This window comes from Vigna umbellata, chromosome 3 (assembly GCF_029865625.1).
Source record: "Vigna umbellata cultivar VRB3 chromosome 3, Vumbellata_1.0, whole genome shotgun sequence".
Classification (NCBI taxonomy): Eukaryota; Viridiplantae; Streptophyta; class Magnoliopsida; order Fabales; family Fabaceae; genus Vigna; species Vigna umbellata.
In genome coordinates this window covers 4923437-4940267 of record NC_142167.1, presented here as the reverse complement: position 1 = coordinate 4940267, position 16831 = coordinate 4923437, and the positions used below count along the sequence as shown (strand labels likewise).

The following is a 16831-nucleotide window of genomic DNA, read 5'->3' as shown; positions in this document are numbered from 1 at the left end:
GATAAGATTGTTATGACTTGATTGTAAATATAATCCAAACATATATTAACAATATATATATATATATATATATATATATATATTAATAAATTGATTATGACTTGTTTTAAGGAGTCTTATAAGTAATAATTATTAGTTTTCATACTTAATATTTTAAGTATTATTAATTATAATTATTAGTTATAGTATTTTATTTCCCATTTTAAGAATTTTTCTTGCAACGTATATTGAATTACTAAAAACAATGAAGCTTATTAACTATACTATATTTACATAATTAAATGTTATCTGTGTTTAAATTTGTAATTTTCTTCTCAAAAAGTAAATAATAAGTTTACTTCAAATAAGAATAAAAACAAACATTTTAATTAAATTTAAAAGAATTAAAATCGGTTATAAACTCGTTTCAAGAATAAAAGCAAATTTTTAAGAAAACTGGATATTTAATTTAAAAAACATGTTATCTTTACTACCTAATAAATGATAAACTGGGCACCATACATGTAATCTTCTAGTGTTTTATATATATATTTTTTTAACTTTTAGTATTTTCTACCATTTTTTAATGCACGTGTCTTATTCCTTTTAAGAAGTTTAAATTTGTTTTATAATTTAAATACTTTGTCTCTAAACATGCCATATTACTTCTGATTTTACCTCCTGCTAATTTATTTTATTTTTAATATTTTGTTTTAATTATAAATTTGTATATTATTTTGTTATTCTATATCTCAACTATAGTTTTATTTTATTTAAATATAGTTACAACATATACACACACAAGTTTTAAAAAAATGTTACAAGAATAAAAACCAGCATTTTTAATTAAATTTAAAAGAATAAAAATACTTTAAAGACTTATTTCATGAATAAAAGTAAAATTTCGTAAGAAAACTGTATACATAACATGGAAAAACATTTAAATTCTCAATTAGTCAACCATGCTAAAAAGTCTGATTGATCAAAGCTGGAATAGCTCAGTTGGTTAGAGCGTGTGGCTGTTAACCACAAGGTCGGAGGTTCAAACCCTCCTTCTAGCGTTTAGTTTTATTTTTTAAAACTTTTAGTATTTTCTACCATTTTTTAATGCACGTGTCTTATTTAAGTTGAAATTTGTTTTTGTCTCTAAACATGCCATATTACTTACGTTTTCAGCTATTGCTAATTTACTTTATTTTGAATATGTCTATTTAATGTTTTGTTTTAATTTACAAATTTTATATTATTTTATTATTCTATATCTTAACTATATTTTTATTTTATATAAATATTATTTTGGGTGTGGAGGTCGAAGTCAATAGTTTAAATTGTGTTGGGTGATTGTCTTGGTTTTGAAAGTTGTCTTCAAATCTATGTAAGGTTGAATCGATCATTTGGGTTGCTCGTCAAAATCGTTTCAAGAGTATTTATAGGAGGCATTCTGATGTCAATGTCTGCAAAACATTGACACTTCAAATATTAATGATGTAAATGCATATCACCTACCTCCTTACCTCAAACTTGTATTTATAGGTTTTAAAGTTGACTTTTGATCAATATCGGCCCAAAAATGGTCTAATTGTAGATAATTTTGCCTTACATCTTAGTTGATTAACATTAGAGTTAATTGTGTTTGTTTATGCTCGACTGATCCTAAGATAGCTTGTTAAGTGGTTGACATCAAAGCTAATCGATCGGTCTACAACTGACCGACCGGTCTACAACTGAACGATCAGTTTGTGGTTGACTGATCGGTCATACGGTACACGTGCCCCCCAAACCCGAACCTGAAACTATTGGCGAAGCAGTTTGTTAACTATTACTCTCGCCATTCGGGTGATTCAGGCATGACTTGATCAAAGGTTGTGATCGTTGGGGAGACAATTACTCAACATAGGTCGCACGATTGAAGTGGGTGGTAAAGATCTTCTAACTGATTTAACAATTATGAAGGGCTTCTTGATTATTCAATTCGGTGGGCAACTACCTTTGTGCAAGCCTATGACCTTGCACCAAACCTTAGTAGTTGAAAAGTCTGAAATTGTCAGTTTCACAAGATGCTATGACAATAATTTTGTAAATAATTGATACCGTAAGCCCTCTAACATTAAATTTGAAAATGTATATTTATCTGTCACCCTTTTGGGCTTCGATTTTAATTTAACTGAGGCCAAAAACACCATATGGCTTCAGTTTTTGATGAACCGAGCCTTATATGTTACAAAAAATTACAAATTTACAACCACAACTTTTTATGCTTCAATTTTGTTGAAATCGAAGCGTAATAGGTGTGTTAGAAACCCCTTTTTGTACTAATGGTTGGTTGGCCAAGCTGGGTAGTCGAGTTGTTTAGCCAGCTTGAGTTGTGTGGCCAAGTTGGGTTGGTTGGCCAGGTTGGGCTATTTGGTTGGGTTGTTTGACCGGGTTGTTTTGAAACCTCGACTTAGAGGTTTTACAACTTGTTTTGGTTGTTCTAGAGGTCAGTCTCAAGGTTTCTGACTTTGGTCGAGATATTTTTTATGATTGATGGACTACTTACAATTTTGGTCGAGTTGAGATGTTTTCTTGCCATGTTATTTTGTTGTTTATCTGAGTTATGCTTTTGCATGTTTGTGTTGTGTATGCTAAGGATTAACTATCATTACTCTTGTATTGAATGCGCAGTCTGATACTACGGTAGGAATAAGAACAACTAATACCTAGAGATAAGAATGACTAATACCTCACAAGCCACAAGGTTTCATTTTACTCATGTAGTTAATGTTCTTAACTTCCTTAGTAAAATAAAATAAAATGTAGGATTGAATATTTTCCTTTTCAACCGCTTTCCTTATTTGTTTGCTAAATATCCATTGTTTTCATGGTAATGAGGTCTAAACTTTCATAAATATTAAAATAATTACTCTATCATTGTGTAATTCAAAAATAAAAAAAATAGATCATAAAATCAAAAAGTTATTTTTTATTTTCAGATTATATAATCTAAACTTATATATTTTAAAAATTAAAAGAATAATTTTTAAATTATATAATTTAAAAACAGAAATAACTCATATTGTTCTATATTTGGTTGTAAGAGTAAGAGTGAAAATCTAAAAGAATTAGTAAATTAATTGATTGAGATTGAAAGTAAGACAAAAAAAAAATTTGGATTATACATAAATTGATTAAATTTTTTATTTTTACTTTTCGATTATACAATTTAAAAGATGTTTCAAAATTTTAAATTATATTTAAAAAAATTAAATTTAAATTATACAATTTTTTATTATAACTAAATTTTTTCATATAGATAAAATAAAAGTGACAGTTGAATGTAAAAGAGAAAGAGAAAAATAAAAACAAAATAAAAAGGACAGTTCAGTTTATTTAACACTTAACTTATACAAATTCAGTGTTTTAAAACTGAAGTATGAAACAGTACAGTCCAATTATTATTCCAAATAATTTAGTTTTTTTAAGAGTATAATTAACTATAGTTTAATATAGCTAGATTAGTTTTGCCCAACCCTATGTACATCTAAATTTCGTCCTATTATTTTTTTTATATACTTTATTTTCTCTAATTTCACAATCATTTGGTCAGGGTAACGAGGAACATATATTAATTTCATAGACAGCATCCACCACTATTTTGGAATTCCATTTCTGCCAGCCATTTGTCCTTTGTAAGGGAAATTTATACTTCCTAAATGATGGGATTTACTAAATTTGTTATTAAATAAAACATATATTAGTAAAATTGCAAAAATGATTATTTATGAAACTTTACATAGTAATTAATTACTAGACACTAATAAGTTAGCCCTTTTCAGATTTGGAATTAATATCTTATTTCGAAATTGTATTTTAAATTAATTTTGGTAATTGTCACAGGAAATGATCACATATTAAAGCTGATGATTGGATATGTCACAACACTTTATTTTATATATTCTTTTCTTGTGGAGAAAAAGGGAAGATATGGTAGGTTAAGGGATGCCCAAAGTTTTCTTATGTAATATCTTTTGTTTTAGAAGTCACTTTTAGGGGATGTCCCAAGTTTTCTCTTTTACTTTTTTTTATGCGCTTCCCTTCTACTTTTTTACCTTCTCTTTGAAGCCTCCTAACAACTCTCAAGGTGATTCTACGTATACAGGTTGTTGGTGTATGTTACTTTGCGTCTATAACCTTTGAGTTTTCTAAGGGAGGGAAGCTTCCAGAGGGATATGAAGACTTGAAGGTGAAATTGAGAATTATGTGTTTTTGTGTATGTTGTGATTTATTGATATGTCTGCAATTTTGTGTTTTTGGACAGGAAAAGTTGGTGGAAGCAAAGAAAAAGAGCATGATGAAATTTCTAAGGTGTGGAGGGAAGATATGTATGAATAATAACGACGTGGAAAATAACTACAACGGAGAAGAACAACCTTCAAGGAATGTGATAGGAGAAAACACATTGGAAAGCTCAGAAGAACGACGCAGTAATGAAGCTAAAGCACATGGTTGGTGGTTGTTGCCTAAGAGAACATACGATTCGATAAAAGAGAACAAGCCTGAATCCGATTGCAGCGAAATAGACTATGACACTATAAAGCAACAGAGGCCTAGAGGAAACACGGTGCTGCATATAGCAGCTCTCTATGGAAATGATAAGTGTGTTGAAAAGGTACTTCAAATTGGTCCAGGGCTTTTGCTAATAGTAAATACTACTGGTGATACGCCACTGCATGTTGCTGCAAGAGCTGGCAACATCTCTACTCTCGAGAAGTTGGTGGCTACATTTCTCTGTCATTTTGTTTCAAAAGAGGCAATCCTTGTAACCAACAAACAAGGAAATACTTTCTTTGATGAGGCCTTATTGAATGGTCACAAAAATGTTATGAACATTCTAGATTCTTCACCAGCCTTAAAGCAATTGGCTGAGGATACTGCGTTTACTAGTAGAAACCGTAGAGGCAAATCAGTTTTGCACTTAGCAATCGAGAAAGGCTACCGAGACATTGTTGATGATTTATTGACCAGAGTAATTCCTCGTTACAAAGGTATAAAAGTTCCTACACACTTCAATTTTCACCTATTATTTTTTTTTCTTTAATTTCACAATCATTTGGTTGGAGAAGGAACGATGATTGCTGAATAATTAATTGCTAATCACTGACAATTATTTTTTCCAATTAATATTCTATTTAATAATTGTGTTTTGTGTTTTGAATAAATATTTCTCAAATTATGTCCAATTTATTATCAAAATGAGTTGTAATTAGAAATCAATCTGTTTTATAACACGTTTGAATCAGATTAAATTTATAAAAAATATAATTTTTTATGTAGACTAGTTTAAATTGAGTTGTATAACTCACTAAATAACCAACTATAATAGGTCAAATAAAATTAAATCAAATTATCCATTTACACCGTGGGACCTCTTCTCTTTCCATCCTATTAATACACATATGTCTTTAATGCACCTTCAAAAATTGTTCAAGCGAGTTTGCTTAAGTTGTAAAAAATTGAAATGTAAATATGTTTCTAATAGCTTTACGAGATAGCATAATCTTCAATGTGAATTTAATACATACAATTTATTAAAACCTAAAAAAGACTTTCATAAATTAAAAAAAAATTGCGTAGTTAAATAATTTTAAATCTTTATATATTATAAGTACTTTCCTTTTTATTTTAAACGATTTATATACAAAATAATTTACATTAAAATAATAATTTTATTCATATATATCTTATTCTGAGAGAGAGAACTAAAGATCATAATTACTACTTCATAATTCTCAACCATAGTTTGTCTGCATATTACAGTTTTATATGACAATCATCATAGTATGTTTGATATAAAAAAGAAAATAGTATTTTTTTTATTAGGGAAAAATCATCTAAACTTATATTTATGTTCCAGTCTCTCTCTCTATCTATCTATCTATCTATATATATATATATATATATATATATATATATATATATATATATATATAAATAAATATCTTATTGAAAAATCATCTAAACTTATATTTATTTTACTGCATTACAGAGAATATATTAACTGATCTTGGAATATTCTACTACCCTCAAGTACGCTTTGGTAAGAACAGTGGAAATATTTCAATGAACTTCAACTACGACTGTTGAACTTCAATGTTAATGGTCATTGAAATCTCGAACACCTGTGTATCTTTTGTTATCAGAAACCGAATCAGAGAGTCAGGAAATTCTAATGGCAAGAGAAAACATGTTGACGATCTTAGAAAGTCTTCGGTTATCAGAAACCGAATCAGCGAGTCTGGATATTCTAATGGCAGAAGAAAACATGTGGACGATCTTACAAAGTCAACGAGCCCCGTCACCATCCATTGAGGCAATCTTAAAAGGTAAATTTTGTTGTATAACTGTACATTTTATATTATCATTCACTAATAAATTTATTCATGATCCTTAAAAAGATATACTTTTGATTGAGAATAACGAGTTCAAAAAGATGATCCTTAAAAAGTGATAATCTTCATGATCATATTTACATACATTTGTAGTTAGTGTTCATAACGAAAATTTTACACAATTAATCCTTAATTAAAAACAAAGAAAATTTTAAAGATTCAATTACAAAAATATTTTACAGAGCTGATACAAAAACTTTCGCAGCTTAATTGAAATTTATTTTCATTTTAAAAAAAAATAATTAAACTCATCCACTTTCTAAATTTTCTACTTTCATAAAGTTAACAAATTTAGTGAATGCAATAAGAATATTCACTACAGAATTTTAAAAATAGTGAAAGAAAATAGAAAAACACTTTGTATCCTATCTAAGTTATGCTATTATTTCTATTCAATATTCAAGTTTTTTTAAATTTAAGAAATTTCCTTTAGGAAACTAGTGATGAATTGAGAAAAAATATATAATATAATTGGTTAATTTGTTTTGTCATTCATATTTTTTTATTTGATATTGATTTTCTATTATTTCTTCATTTCTCTAAATAATTCATTTATTCGATATTTTTTTGTCAAGATTGTGCTTATAATTAGTTATTCATGATATATGTCAGATATTCTAGAAAAAATAGTAAACAAAAAGAAGGAATGGATTCATGGTAAGGATCACAAACAAAGAAATGCTCTTCACCATGCGGCTTCTATAGGTTACCTACATGGTGTTCAGTTATTGCTTGAAAGTTGTGATACATGTCATATGGAAAGAGACAAAGATGGATTTTTTCCTCTTCATTTGGCTTCTGCATATGGGCATACTGACGTGGTAAAGAAATTGTTAGAAATTTGTCCAAATCCCAGAGAAATAGTTGATAACAAAGGTCGAAATATCATTCACATTGCAGCTATAATGGGTCAATTTAATGTGATAAAGTACATCTTGCAAAATGCAAAAGATGAAGTTAAAGATATGATAAATGACAAGGATTATGATGGAAACACTCCCTTGCATTTGGCTGCCTCATATTGTCATCCAAAAGTTGTGCAAGCCTTGACATGGGACACAAGGGTTGATCTCCATTGCCTTAACAACAACAACCAAACAACTCTCGATGTTTTTGAGAAATTTAAACAAGAAGATAATCCGCCCTTCCCACAGGCAAGTATATATAGAGTATTGTTTTTATTTAAAATTTCAAGATTTAAATATATGCCTTTTCTATTTATAGTGACTGTTATGGGAATATATGTTCGACAAGGTTCTTAATCAATTAAAATTGATCTTGAATGATTAAGGACCTATTTTTGTTTTATTTTTCATTAGCTCTCACATAATATAGTAAGGTGGTATATTTCATCCACATTAATTCTGTAAATTGTGAAAAAAATTGATCATCATCATCATAGCTCTGTTAAGACATTATTGGACTATTTATTTTTTCATTATTGGAATGTTAAATTTGTAACACAAACTTGTATTTGTAGCGGCTAACATGGTGTCTACTAAAATCTGCTGGCGTACAACATGCTAAAAGAGGGTTACCGACTATCGAGATCCCTTTCCACGGAAGGCCACAACCCAAAAGCACAGAATTTTATAAAGACAGAATCAACACTCTTATGGTGGTTTCAACCCTTATTACTACAGTAGCATTTACCGCAGGTTTTACTTTGCCTGGTGGAACTAATAGTTCTGCTCCAGAACAAGGCATGGCTATTATGTTACCTCACGTGTGGTTTAAACCATTTATGTTCTGCATCACAGCATCCATGTACGGTGGTATTAGTGTCACTATTATACTCATTTGGGCTCAATTAGGAGATATAACTTTGGCTCTTTTTGCTCTTGATGTGGCAATACCCCTTTTAGGAGTCACTCTTGCAACCTTATCAGTGGCATTCTTGGCTGGTGTCCACCTTGTTATAAGCAATCTCAGTTGGTTGGCCACTACTATTATGATTTTGTGTGTGATCTTCATTCTTCTGCTTTTGTTGCTGTACATTCTTCTCTGGTTGCCCTCAGCATCAAGCAACCTAATAATGCGATGGATTTCTTATTTTCCTTTCAAGATTCTCACATGGTTATTTGAGAAAAATTCAACTGAAGGTAGGTACTTTCCGATACATTATTCAAAATGCTACACATTTATGGCTTTGTTTTCTTTATTTTTTTTTAATGGAGATTGAACTTTGTTTTCATGTACATCTTATCTTATATAGTTATATATATTACTCATCATTTTTATGTACAAAATCATTTGGCTTTATGACATATAAAATCTTTTATAAAAGTTTAATAAACAAGTACGTCATACTAGTACTTCTAAAAGAATTTTTCATATACATATCGGTATATAGAATAAAACTAAACAATAATTGTATTAAAATATTAATAAATATTAAGCCTTGGATGATGAGTATGTACATTTTTACCAATTGAAAAGATTTTTCAGTTGTGTTAGTCCCTATACTCTTATCATTTTAACAAGAATATTGATGGATCCGAGTTTAATTATTTATTGAATTTAACAGATGAATGAGATTCCTTAATTCGAATTCAAATGGAAGAAATTCCCTATGGCGCGACATTATAAATTTTACAAGTTTACTACAAATTGTCATAATAAGATGCCATGAAATTATGTTTGTGTGATGAAACCTTCTCTTATGATTCATTTTTCTTTGAATGATTTCCTTTATGTTTTCAAAAGGAAGGATATTACATTATATTTGTTTACATTATAGTTATTACAGTTGGAGAACTCTATTCTTGAGAATTTATTCATCACTATTTTGCTTTTATTGATTATGTGTGCTAACTATTTTTCAGATAAGAATATGTGAAAGACTCCTTCGTTGATCTGTATGATACTTAGAAAGTGACCCTAGATCAATATCTCAAGCTAGGGGTAAGGAGCTTGGTGCATATCAACATGATTGAGTTGTGATTTGATAGTATGATATTAGCGGATGTTAATAAGACACTCCCTTGTGGTGTTTTGTCTAAGTTAGTTGATGTCATCTGGTTATGACTATATGTGTTTGTAAGGCCAACATATTTTGTTGGAAACATGTAATTTCTATAAACTCTTGGCTTGTTTGTGTGAGATCCTATATTGGTTTGGTTGTATGCATTTATTTGGGCAATGTGAGAAAATATACTTCTTTGAAGGAGTGTTCCTTTGTTATGTTTGTTGAGTCTGATTGCTACTATATTATTGTTAGAGAATTTCCAAAGCAAACTCAATGGACAACGTAACATGCCTTTGATTTGATAAAAAATTTCAACACTTATTTAAATTAATTAAAATTTGAATTGATGTTTATTTATTTTTTAATATTTTTTTAATATAATAAATTAGATTTGATAAATTTAATTTTCTCATCTACATAAAGTATTTTAATTTTTATTAAATAAAAAATACTTAATAGTTATTAATAATCTTTTTTCAATCATATTCATTTGATGTTATTTTTTTAGTCAAAGTTTATTAAAGAAGCTCAATCAAATTATGACAAAGGATTTTCTTTATAGATATTAGTTGAATTGTTTTCGGTTGATATCCATAACAATGTTTTAGGGTAACATTGATAATAGTTATTTTTACAACGTTGTTGGAGTTTTTTTTTTCTTATTATTATTATTAGTTCTTTTCGAATGATAGTAACAACTAAAAAAATTCCTTCCTCCACATATATTACCCTAAAAATACAATTATAATAAATTTTAATCAAAATAAATCTAAGATATCTTAATTTTCATTAATTTGACAATATATATATATATATACATATATATATATATATGTATATACATATATATATATATGTATATATATATATATTAGAGAATTAATGAGACATTTTATTCATTCATATATTTCTAACAAGGTTATGACATTCTACATATATAGAATACCATGACAGAATACAACCCACCTCTTAAGTTGGATACACACTCACAAAACAACACAAACTTAATACATTTCAACACTTCCCCTCAAGCTTGAGCATATAAATCATATGCACCAAGCTTGGAACATATAAACTGAATCCTAAGCCCTCTTAAAGACTTAGTCAAAATATCTGCAAATTGTTCATTAGAATTGACAAATTCTGTAATGAGATCCTTGGACAACAACTTCTCTCTGATGAAATGACAATCAATTTCTATATGTTTTGTTCTCTCATGGAACACTGGATTAGAGGCAATGTGAAGAGCTGCTTGGTTATCACAATACAACTTCATAGGCTTATTTTCACAGAATTTTAATTCTTGAAGGAGTTGTTTGATCCATATAAGTTCAAACGTAGCTATGGCCATAGATCGGTATTCAACTTTTGCACTAGATCGAGCAACAACACTTTGTTTCTTGCTTTTCCATGATACAAGGTTCCCTCCAAGGAGTACACAATATCCTATGGTAGATATTCGATCATTTGGACAACCAGCCAAATCTGCATCACAATATCCTTCTAACTTAGTACTTCCCTTGTTCTCATACAACAGTCCATGACCTGGATTCCCTTTTACATATCTAAGGATGCGTACCACGACATTCCAATGATCAATATGAGGATTTTGCATAAATTGGCTCACAACTCCCACTAGATAAGAAAGATCAAGTCTTGTTATGATGAGATAGATTAGTTTTCCAACCAACCTTCTGTATCTTTCTGGATCTGAGAAAGGTTCACCATGGTCTCTCATTAATTTTTATGAGTCCATAGGACTATCAATGGGCTTGCAATCTGTCAAACCTGTTTCCTCCAAAATATCATGGGCATATTTTCTTTGTGAAATGATGACTCCTTCTTTTGATTGTGCCACTTCAATACCAAGGAAGTATTTTAAATGACCTAAGTCTTTGGTTTGGAAGTGGTTGAACAAATGATCCTTTAATTAAGCAATTCTCGCAACATCATTTCTTTTAATCACAATATCATCAACATAAACCATAAGATAAACACATTTATTAAGAGTAGAATGCCCATAAAACATTGAATGATCTGCTTCACATCATTTTAATCCAAGTTGTTGAATAACATGGCTAAATTTACCAAACCAAGCTCGAGGTGATTGTTTCAAGCTGTAGAGTAAACGACGTAATTTACAAACTAACTTAGACTCCCCCTGAGCAACACGACTAAATCCAGGAGGTTGATCCATGTATATCTTCTCTTCCAGATCACCATGAAGAAAGACATTTTTAATGTCCAATTGGTGATGTGGCCACTGTCTAATGGTAGCCATGGCAAGAAATAGACAAACACTACTAATTTTGGCCACAGGAGAAAAAGTATCACAATAGTCGAGACCATAAACCTGAGCATATCGACTAGACGAGCTTTAAGACGATCAATGACACAAGTAGGACCAACTTTAATAGCATATGCCCATCTACATCCCACGAGTTTCTTATCAGGAGGAAGAGGTACAAGTTCCCAAGTACCACTATTGTCAAGTGCCTGCATTTCATCAATCATGGCTTGTTGCCATCTAGGGTGATCAAGTGCCTCACGGACATTATTAGGAACTTTGATGTTAGAAAGAGAGGAAACAAAGGAGAAATATGTAGGACACAAATGATGGTAACTTAAAAAATTATAAATAGTATAAGGATTACGAGTAGATCAAATACCTTTTCGAAGAGCAATAGGCCAAGCCTGATTTGAGTCAAGAGAGGACGAGGAGGATGAAGGATCCATGGTTGGGAATTGATGGAGAAGGAGCTGAGACTCGAGGATCTTCAGGCAAGGAGGAAGGTGGTTGAACAATATCTTGTGCATTCTGAGTTTGAGCTGAAGATGGAGAAGCGGGAATGAACAAGGGATCACATGATGTTATAGGAAGCATCTCTTCAAAAGATGAACGATCCTCCTTGGAAGACAAGAAGAAGGGTGTATCCTAAAAAAAGGTGACATCAGAAGACATATAATGCCTTATTGTGGAGCAAGAATAATATCTATATCCTTTTTGAATGTGAGAATATCCCAAAAAGACACATTTAATAGACTTAGGAGAAATTTATCAAGACCTGAGTAGACATTGTGGACAAAACAAGTGCTCCCAAAAACACGTGGAGAGACATGGTAAAGAGGATCATTTGGAAAAATTACGGAGTGAGGAACTTTATTGTCAAAAGATGAAGAAGGCATCCTATTGATCAAAAAACAAGAAGTGAGGATTGCATCCCCCAATGATGAACAGAAACATTAGTATTTAACATCAGGGAACGTGCTGTTTCAATGAGATGTCTATTCTTTCTCTCAGCTATGCCATTTTGTTGTGGAGTGTGAGGACATGTTGACTGATGTAAAATTCCTTTGGAAGATAAAAATGAAGAAGATGCATCAGAAAAATATTCCTTAGCATTATCACTTCTGAGAATTTTAATTGTCTTTCGAAATTGATTCTTAATTTCATTAACAAAGGATATAAAAATGACTATAAGTTCAGATCTCTCTTTCATAACACTTTTGAGAATTTTAATTGTCTTTCGAAATTGATTCTTAATTTCATTAACAAAGGACATAAAAATGACTATAAGTTCAGATCTCTCTTTCATAAGATAAATCCACGTACACTGAGAAAATTCATCAATGAAGGTTACAAAATAGTTAAAACCAAAGGAAGTAACTCAACTCGGTCCCTAAATATCAGAGTGAATGGTAGAAAAAATAGACTTACATCGTGTCTCAGATTTCTTTGGATAAGAAGATCTAACATGTTTTCCTAATTGACAAGACTCACAATCTAAGACAGGAATGTGTTTAAGACTTGGAACCATCAACTTCAGCTTAGACAAATTTGGGTGACCCAAACGATCATGTAAAATTTTAGGAGATGAAGTTGAAATGCAAGAAACAAAAGTGGTAGGTTTTAGGAAATACAGTCCTCCTGACTCATATCCTTCTCCAATTCAACGACCCGTACCATGTTCCTGTATGACAAAGGAAGTAGCAGTAAAGGTTATAGAACAATTTAATGAACGTGTCAATTGACTCAAGGAGATTAAATTATAAGGACAATGAGGAATATACAAAACATAATTTAAGTTTAGTGAAAGAGATAAGGACACTTTGCCAATTCCTTGAGATGTCAATTTGAATTCATTGGCAACAATAACTAACCGAGGAACTTTTTGAGAGGTAATGGAGGAAAATAAACGAGTGTTACCAGACAAATGGTTTGAGGCACCTGAATCAAGAATCCATGAACCTTGATATTCCACATATTGTGAGATACATGCAGTTGACACACTTGGCACTGAAGGAAACTGACAAAGGCAGTGGATTTATCAAACTTGTATCTCAAATATTCTTGATACTCTTCATTTGAGATTCTTGATTCGTATGAGCATTGCACATACCCACTTCGACTACCATGGCCTCCTCGATTAGCTTGTCTCTTTGAAGTGGCAGATAAGGAGAAATTAATTTTAGTAAAGGATGTCATTCTAAATTTGTGAGTAGGATCCAAAACAGAGACAAGGTCTTATGACTATGGGAAATCAGAATCCCTGTCAAACCATCCTAAGAAATGAAGCTCATCAACAGTAGGCTGTGAAATCTGGCATTAATGAGGAAGAAGGCTCAATATGGAAAATAAATCTAGTTCCAGAAGTAATGAAGCGTAACAACGTTGAGGGAGAAACTCAGCTTGAGGGAGAAAACCCTAGGTGTAAACAATAGCCACCAAAACAGCAAAGCAAGGGCCAAAACACGCTCAGGAAGCTACGACAAAACTGTCTGCAGTGGCGCGGTGTCGATCTGACATCGAGAAGGCGGTGCGTGTTCCTCACGCGCTAGAGACTTGCCGAAGAGAACCGGCGCATGGAGGAGCGTGCGGAGGTTGCTGAGGAAGCGACCACCAGGGTTGGGTCGCGCTTCTCGGGGTGAACCTAACCCTTAACTTTGCCTGACAAACGGCGACAGCGGACAGCGACGGAAAGTGGTGGCGACAGTAGTGACACACTGGGTCTGGCTCTTGATACCATGTTGGAGAACTAACTGATACATTTTGTTCATTCATATATTCCTAACAAGTTTATGATATTCTATATATATAGAATATCATGACAAAATACAACCCACCTCTTAAGTTGGGTACACACTCACAAAACAACATAAACTTAATACATTTCAACAATATATATATATATATATATATATATATATATATATATATATATATATATATATATATATATATATATATATATATATATATATAAGATAGTATTATAAAAAAACATAATTGTTTTTATTATGAATCACTTCTTGACAATTATGATACACTACTAAAAATATTGAGTATTAATGATGATTTTTTTTTCATAGATATTCTTATAAACTAACCTAAGGATAAATTATTTTTCAAATTAAAGAAAATATTTGAAATGGTAAAATACTTAATTTAAGGGAAACAATGTTAGAAACTAAATTAGCTGTAATGAATAAAGTTTAATGACCTTACTTTTTGGTTGTTGTAATAGAAAGTGGCTTTTGGTTGTTATAAAATGAAATAGTTTTGGTTGTTGAATATGAAATGAATGTTAAAATAGAAAGTGGTACAAAGATAAATGTGATTTATTTATAAAATATTATATATACGGATCTAGTACGGAAATCACTTGTTACATGTGAATTTTACATATCAATGAATTACCTACAGATTATTTTTATAGGTAATAACAAAAAAATTTATATATGAATTTTTCATATGTAAAATCTATATGTAATGTTGACACGTTAGGATAGAAATTTTTGCAAAGATAGATCCGTATGTAATATCTGTAGATAAGTGAAAAAGAATTTACTTACTAAATTTACATACAAATTTTAAAAGATTTAATAATTTATAACTAACGTTTTTTATCCCCGACAACAACGTCAAAAACTTGTTGGGCGAATATTTCGACAAGTGTAACAAATCACTTTAAGTAATATAAAATGGTAAGTCCAAGTATCCTTTTTTCAAGAGACTCGTAATACTAAAGAATTGTGCGATTAATAACTCATTTTGACTCAAGAACACTGATAATGCTAAATTTTACCATTATTTAAGCATCATTTTAGTAGCAAAATCAACTCCTTTCTAACTTATAACTTGCTTAATTCTCTTGTTTTGTCTTGTTTTCTAAATAATTGTGTTTTTGGCTACTTTGATGTACTTTCATCAATAATCCCTTATTTTGTAGCTAAAACTATGCTTGGAAGGGTCTCCAATAATGTCCAAGGCTGAACCAACCACTAGAAGCAAGCAGATCTGCAGAAAAAGTGAAAATGATGCAGTGCTGAAAAGTCAGGCCCGGGCCCCCCCTGCTGAGGGGCGCCCGGGCGCGAGCTGCACCAGGGCCAGTTTCTGCACAGAAGCCAGTTTTTGTGTGCTGGTCGCGCCCGGGCGTGAAAAAGGGGCGCCCGGGCGCGACTTTTTGCGAGAAGCTCGCGCCCGGGCGTGAGAAATGGGGCGCCCGGGCGCGACTTTTGCTGATGTGTCAGATCCAGCTTATTTAACCCAGAAACGCGAAGGGGTTTGGGTCTTTGGTTCTTTGGAGACGCGATTTCACTCAGAGGAGAGCTTGGAGGGCTGCTAGGGTTCGTGGGAACACTCCCTTCTTCCTCTTGGGTTCTCCTTCTTCTTCCATCTTCCATGTTGTAAGCTTTAGGGTTCTCCATGGAAATGGAGAACCAAACCCATCTTGTTGGGATTAGTTGTAGCCTTTGAATTCTTGTGTAATTGTTGAATGATTTGAATATATATATGCCTTTTCTATCAATTGCTAGTATTCTTGTTTCCGATCTTAAAGCTTGCATGTAATGGGAACGTTCATGACTTGATTTTGGGGTTTTATGGATTATGGGAACGTAAGATGAAACCCGGAACTGAAATAGGAGTCCTTGTGGGTCATTGATTCTAGGAATGGAAGATGATTCACATGTTGTCTTAGATCCCAGCTCTTTAATGCGGGTTTTGCTTGTTAGATTGCCAAGGAATTGGGGTTTGATAAGGAAAACCTAGGCTCTTTCACCTAAGGAATTAGGGCTAGAGTGTTTTAGTGGATTGACTTTAGTAAATTGATAGAGAGGAGACGAAATTGGTCATACACAAGAGTGCATTGGTGAAAACTAGCCTTAACAATGTCATTTCATATCATTTCTAGTCTTTTCCATTTCCAAGTGCCTTCAATACCGAAGTCCAACCTTGTAATTACTTGTGAAGTTATGTTTCTGCACTTGTTCTGTAAATTGATGTTATGTTCTTGAGTCTATATGAGTTGTTAATCGCACAATTCTCTAGTATTACGAGTCTCTTGGGAAAACGATACCCGGTCTTACCGGTTTATTACTTGAACGATTCGGTGCACTTGCCGAATTTGACCAACAAGTTTTGGTTTAACAAACACCATTCGATTACAAACAAGTG

The 16831-nt window shown here is 31.6% G+C and overlaps 1 protein-coding gene and 1 non-coding gene across 2 annotated transcripts; both read left to right on the top strand.

The window, feature by feature from the left end:
- Positions 1 to 966: 966 nt before the first annotated feature.
- Positions 967 to 1040, top strand: TRNAN-GUU (transfer RNA asparagine (anticodon GUU)). The gene has a single exon. It is a non-coding gene; the product is annotated as a tRNA-Asn (tRNA).
- Positions 1041 to 4019: 2979 nt separating this feature from the next.
- Positions 4020 to 9573, top strand: LOC124835988 (uncharacterized). The gene is made up of 6 exons (XM_088108932.1): positions 4020 to 5003; positions 6005 to 6055; positions 6114 to 6341; positions 7020 to 7561; positions 7888 to 8509; positions 9233 to 9573. Exons 1-6 carry the CDS (start codon positions 4217 to 4219, stop codon positions 9244 to 9246), a joined length of 2244 nt encoding a protein of 747 aa, XP_087965058.1. The 5' UTR covers positions 4020 to 4216; the 3' UTR covers positions 9247 to 9573.
- Positions 9574 to 16831: the final 7258 nt, after the last annotated feature.

Bases quoted from the DNA above. Each gene is read 5' to 3' on its own strand.
- LOC124835988 (XM_088108932.1), top strand. From the start codon at position 4,217: ATGTGTTTTTGTGTATGTTGTGATTTATTGATATGTCTGCAATTTTGT. The intron at 6,056-6,113 runs GTAAGAACAGTG...AACTTCAATGTT, and splicing joins CTACCCTCAAGTACGCTTTG to AATGGTCATTGAAATCTCGA. The intron at 7,562-7,887 runs GCAAGTATATAT...TTGTATTTGTAG, and splicing joins ATAATCCGCCCTTCCCACAG to CGGCTAACATGGTGTCTACT.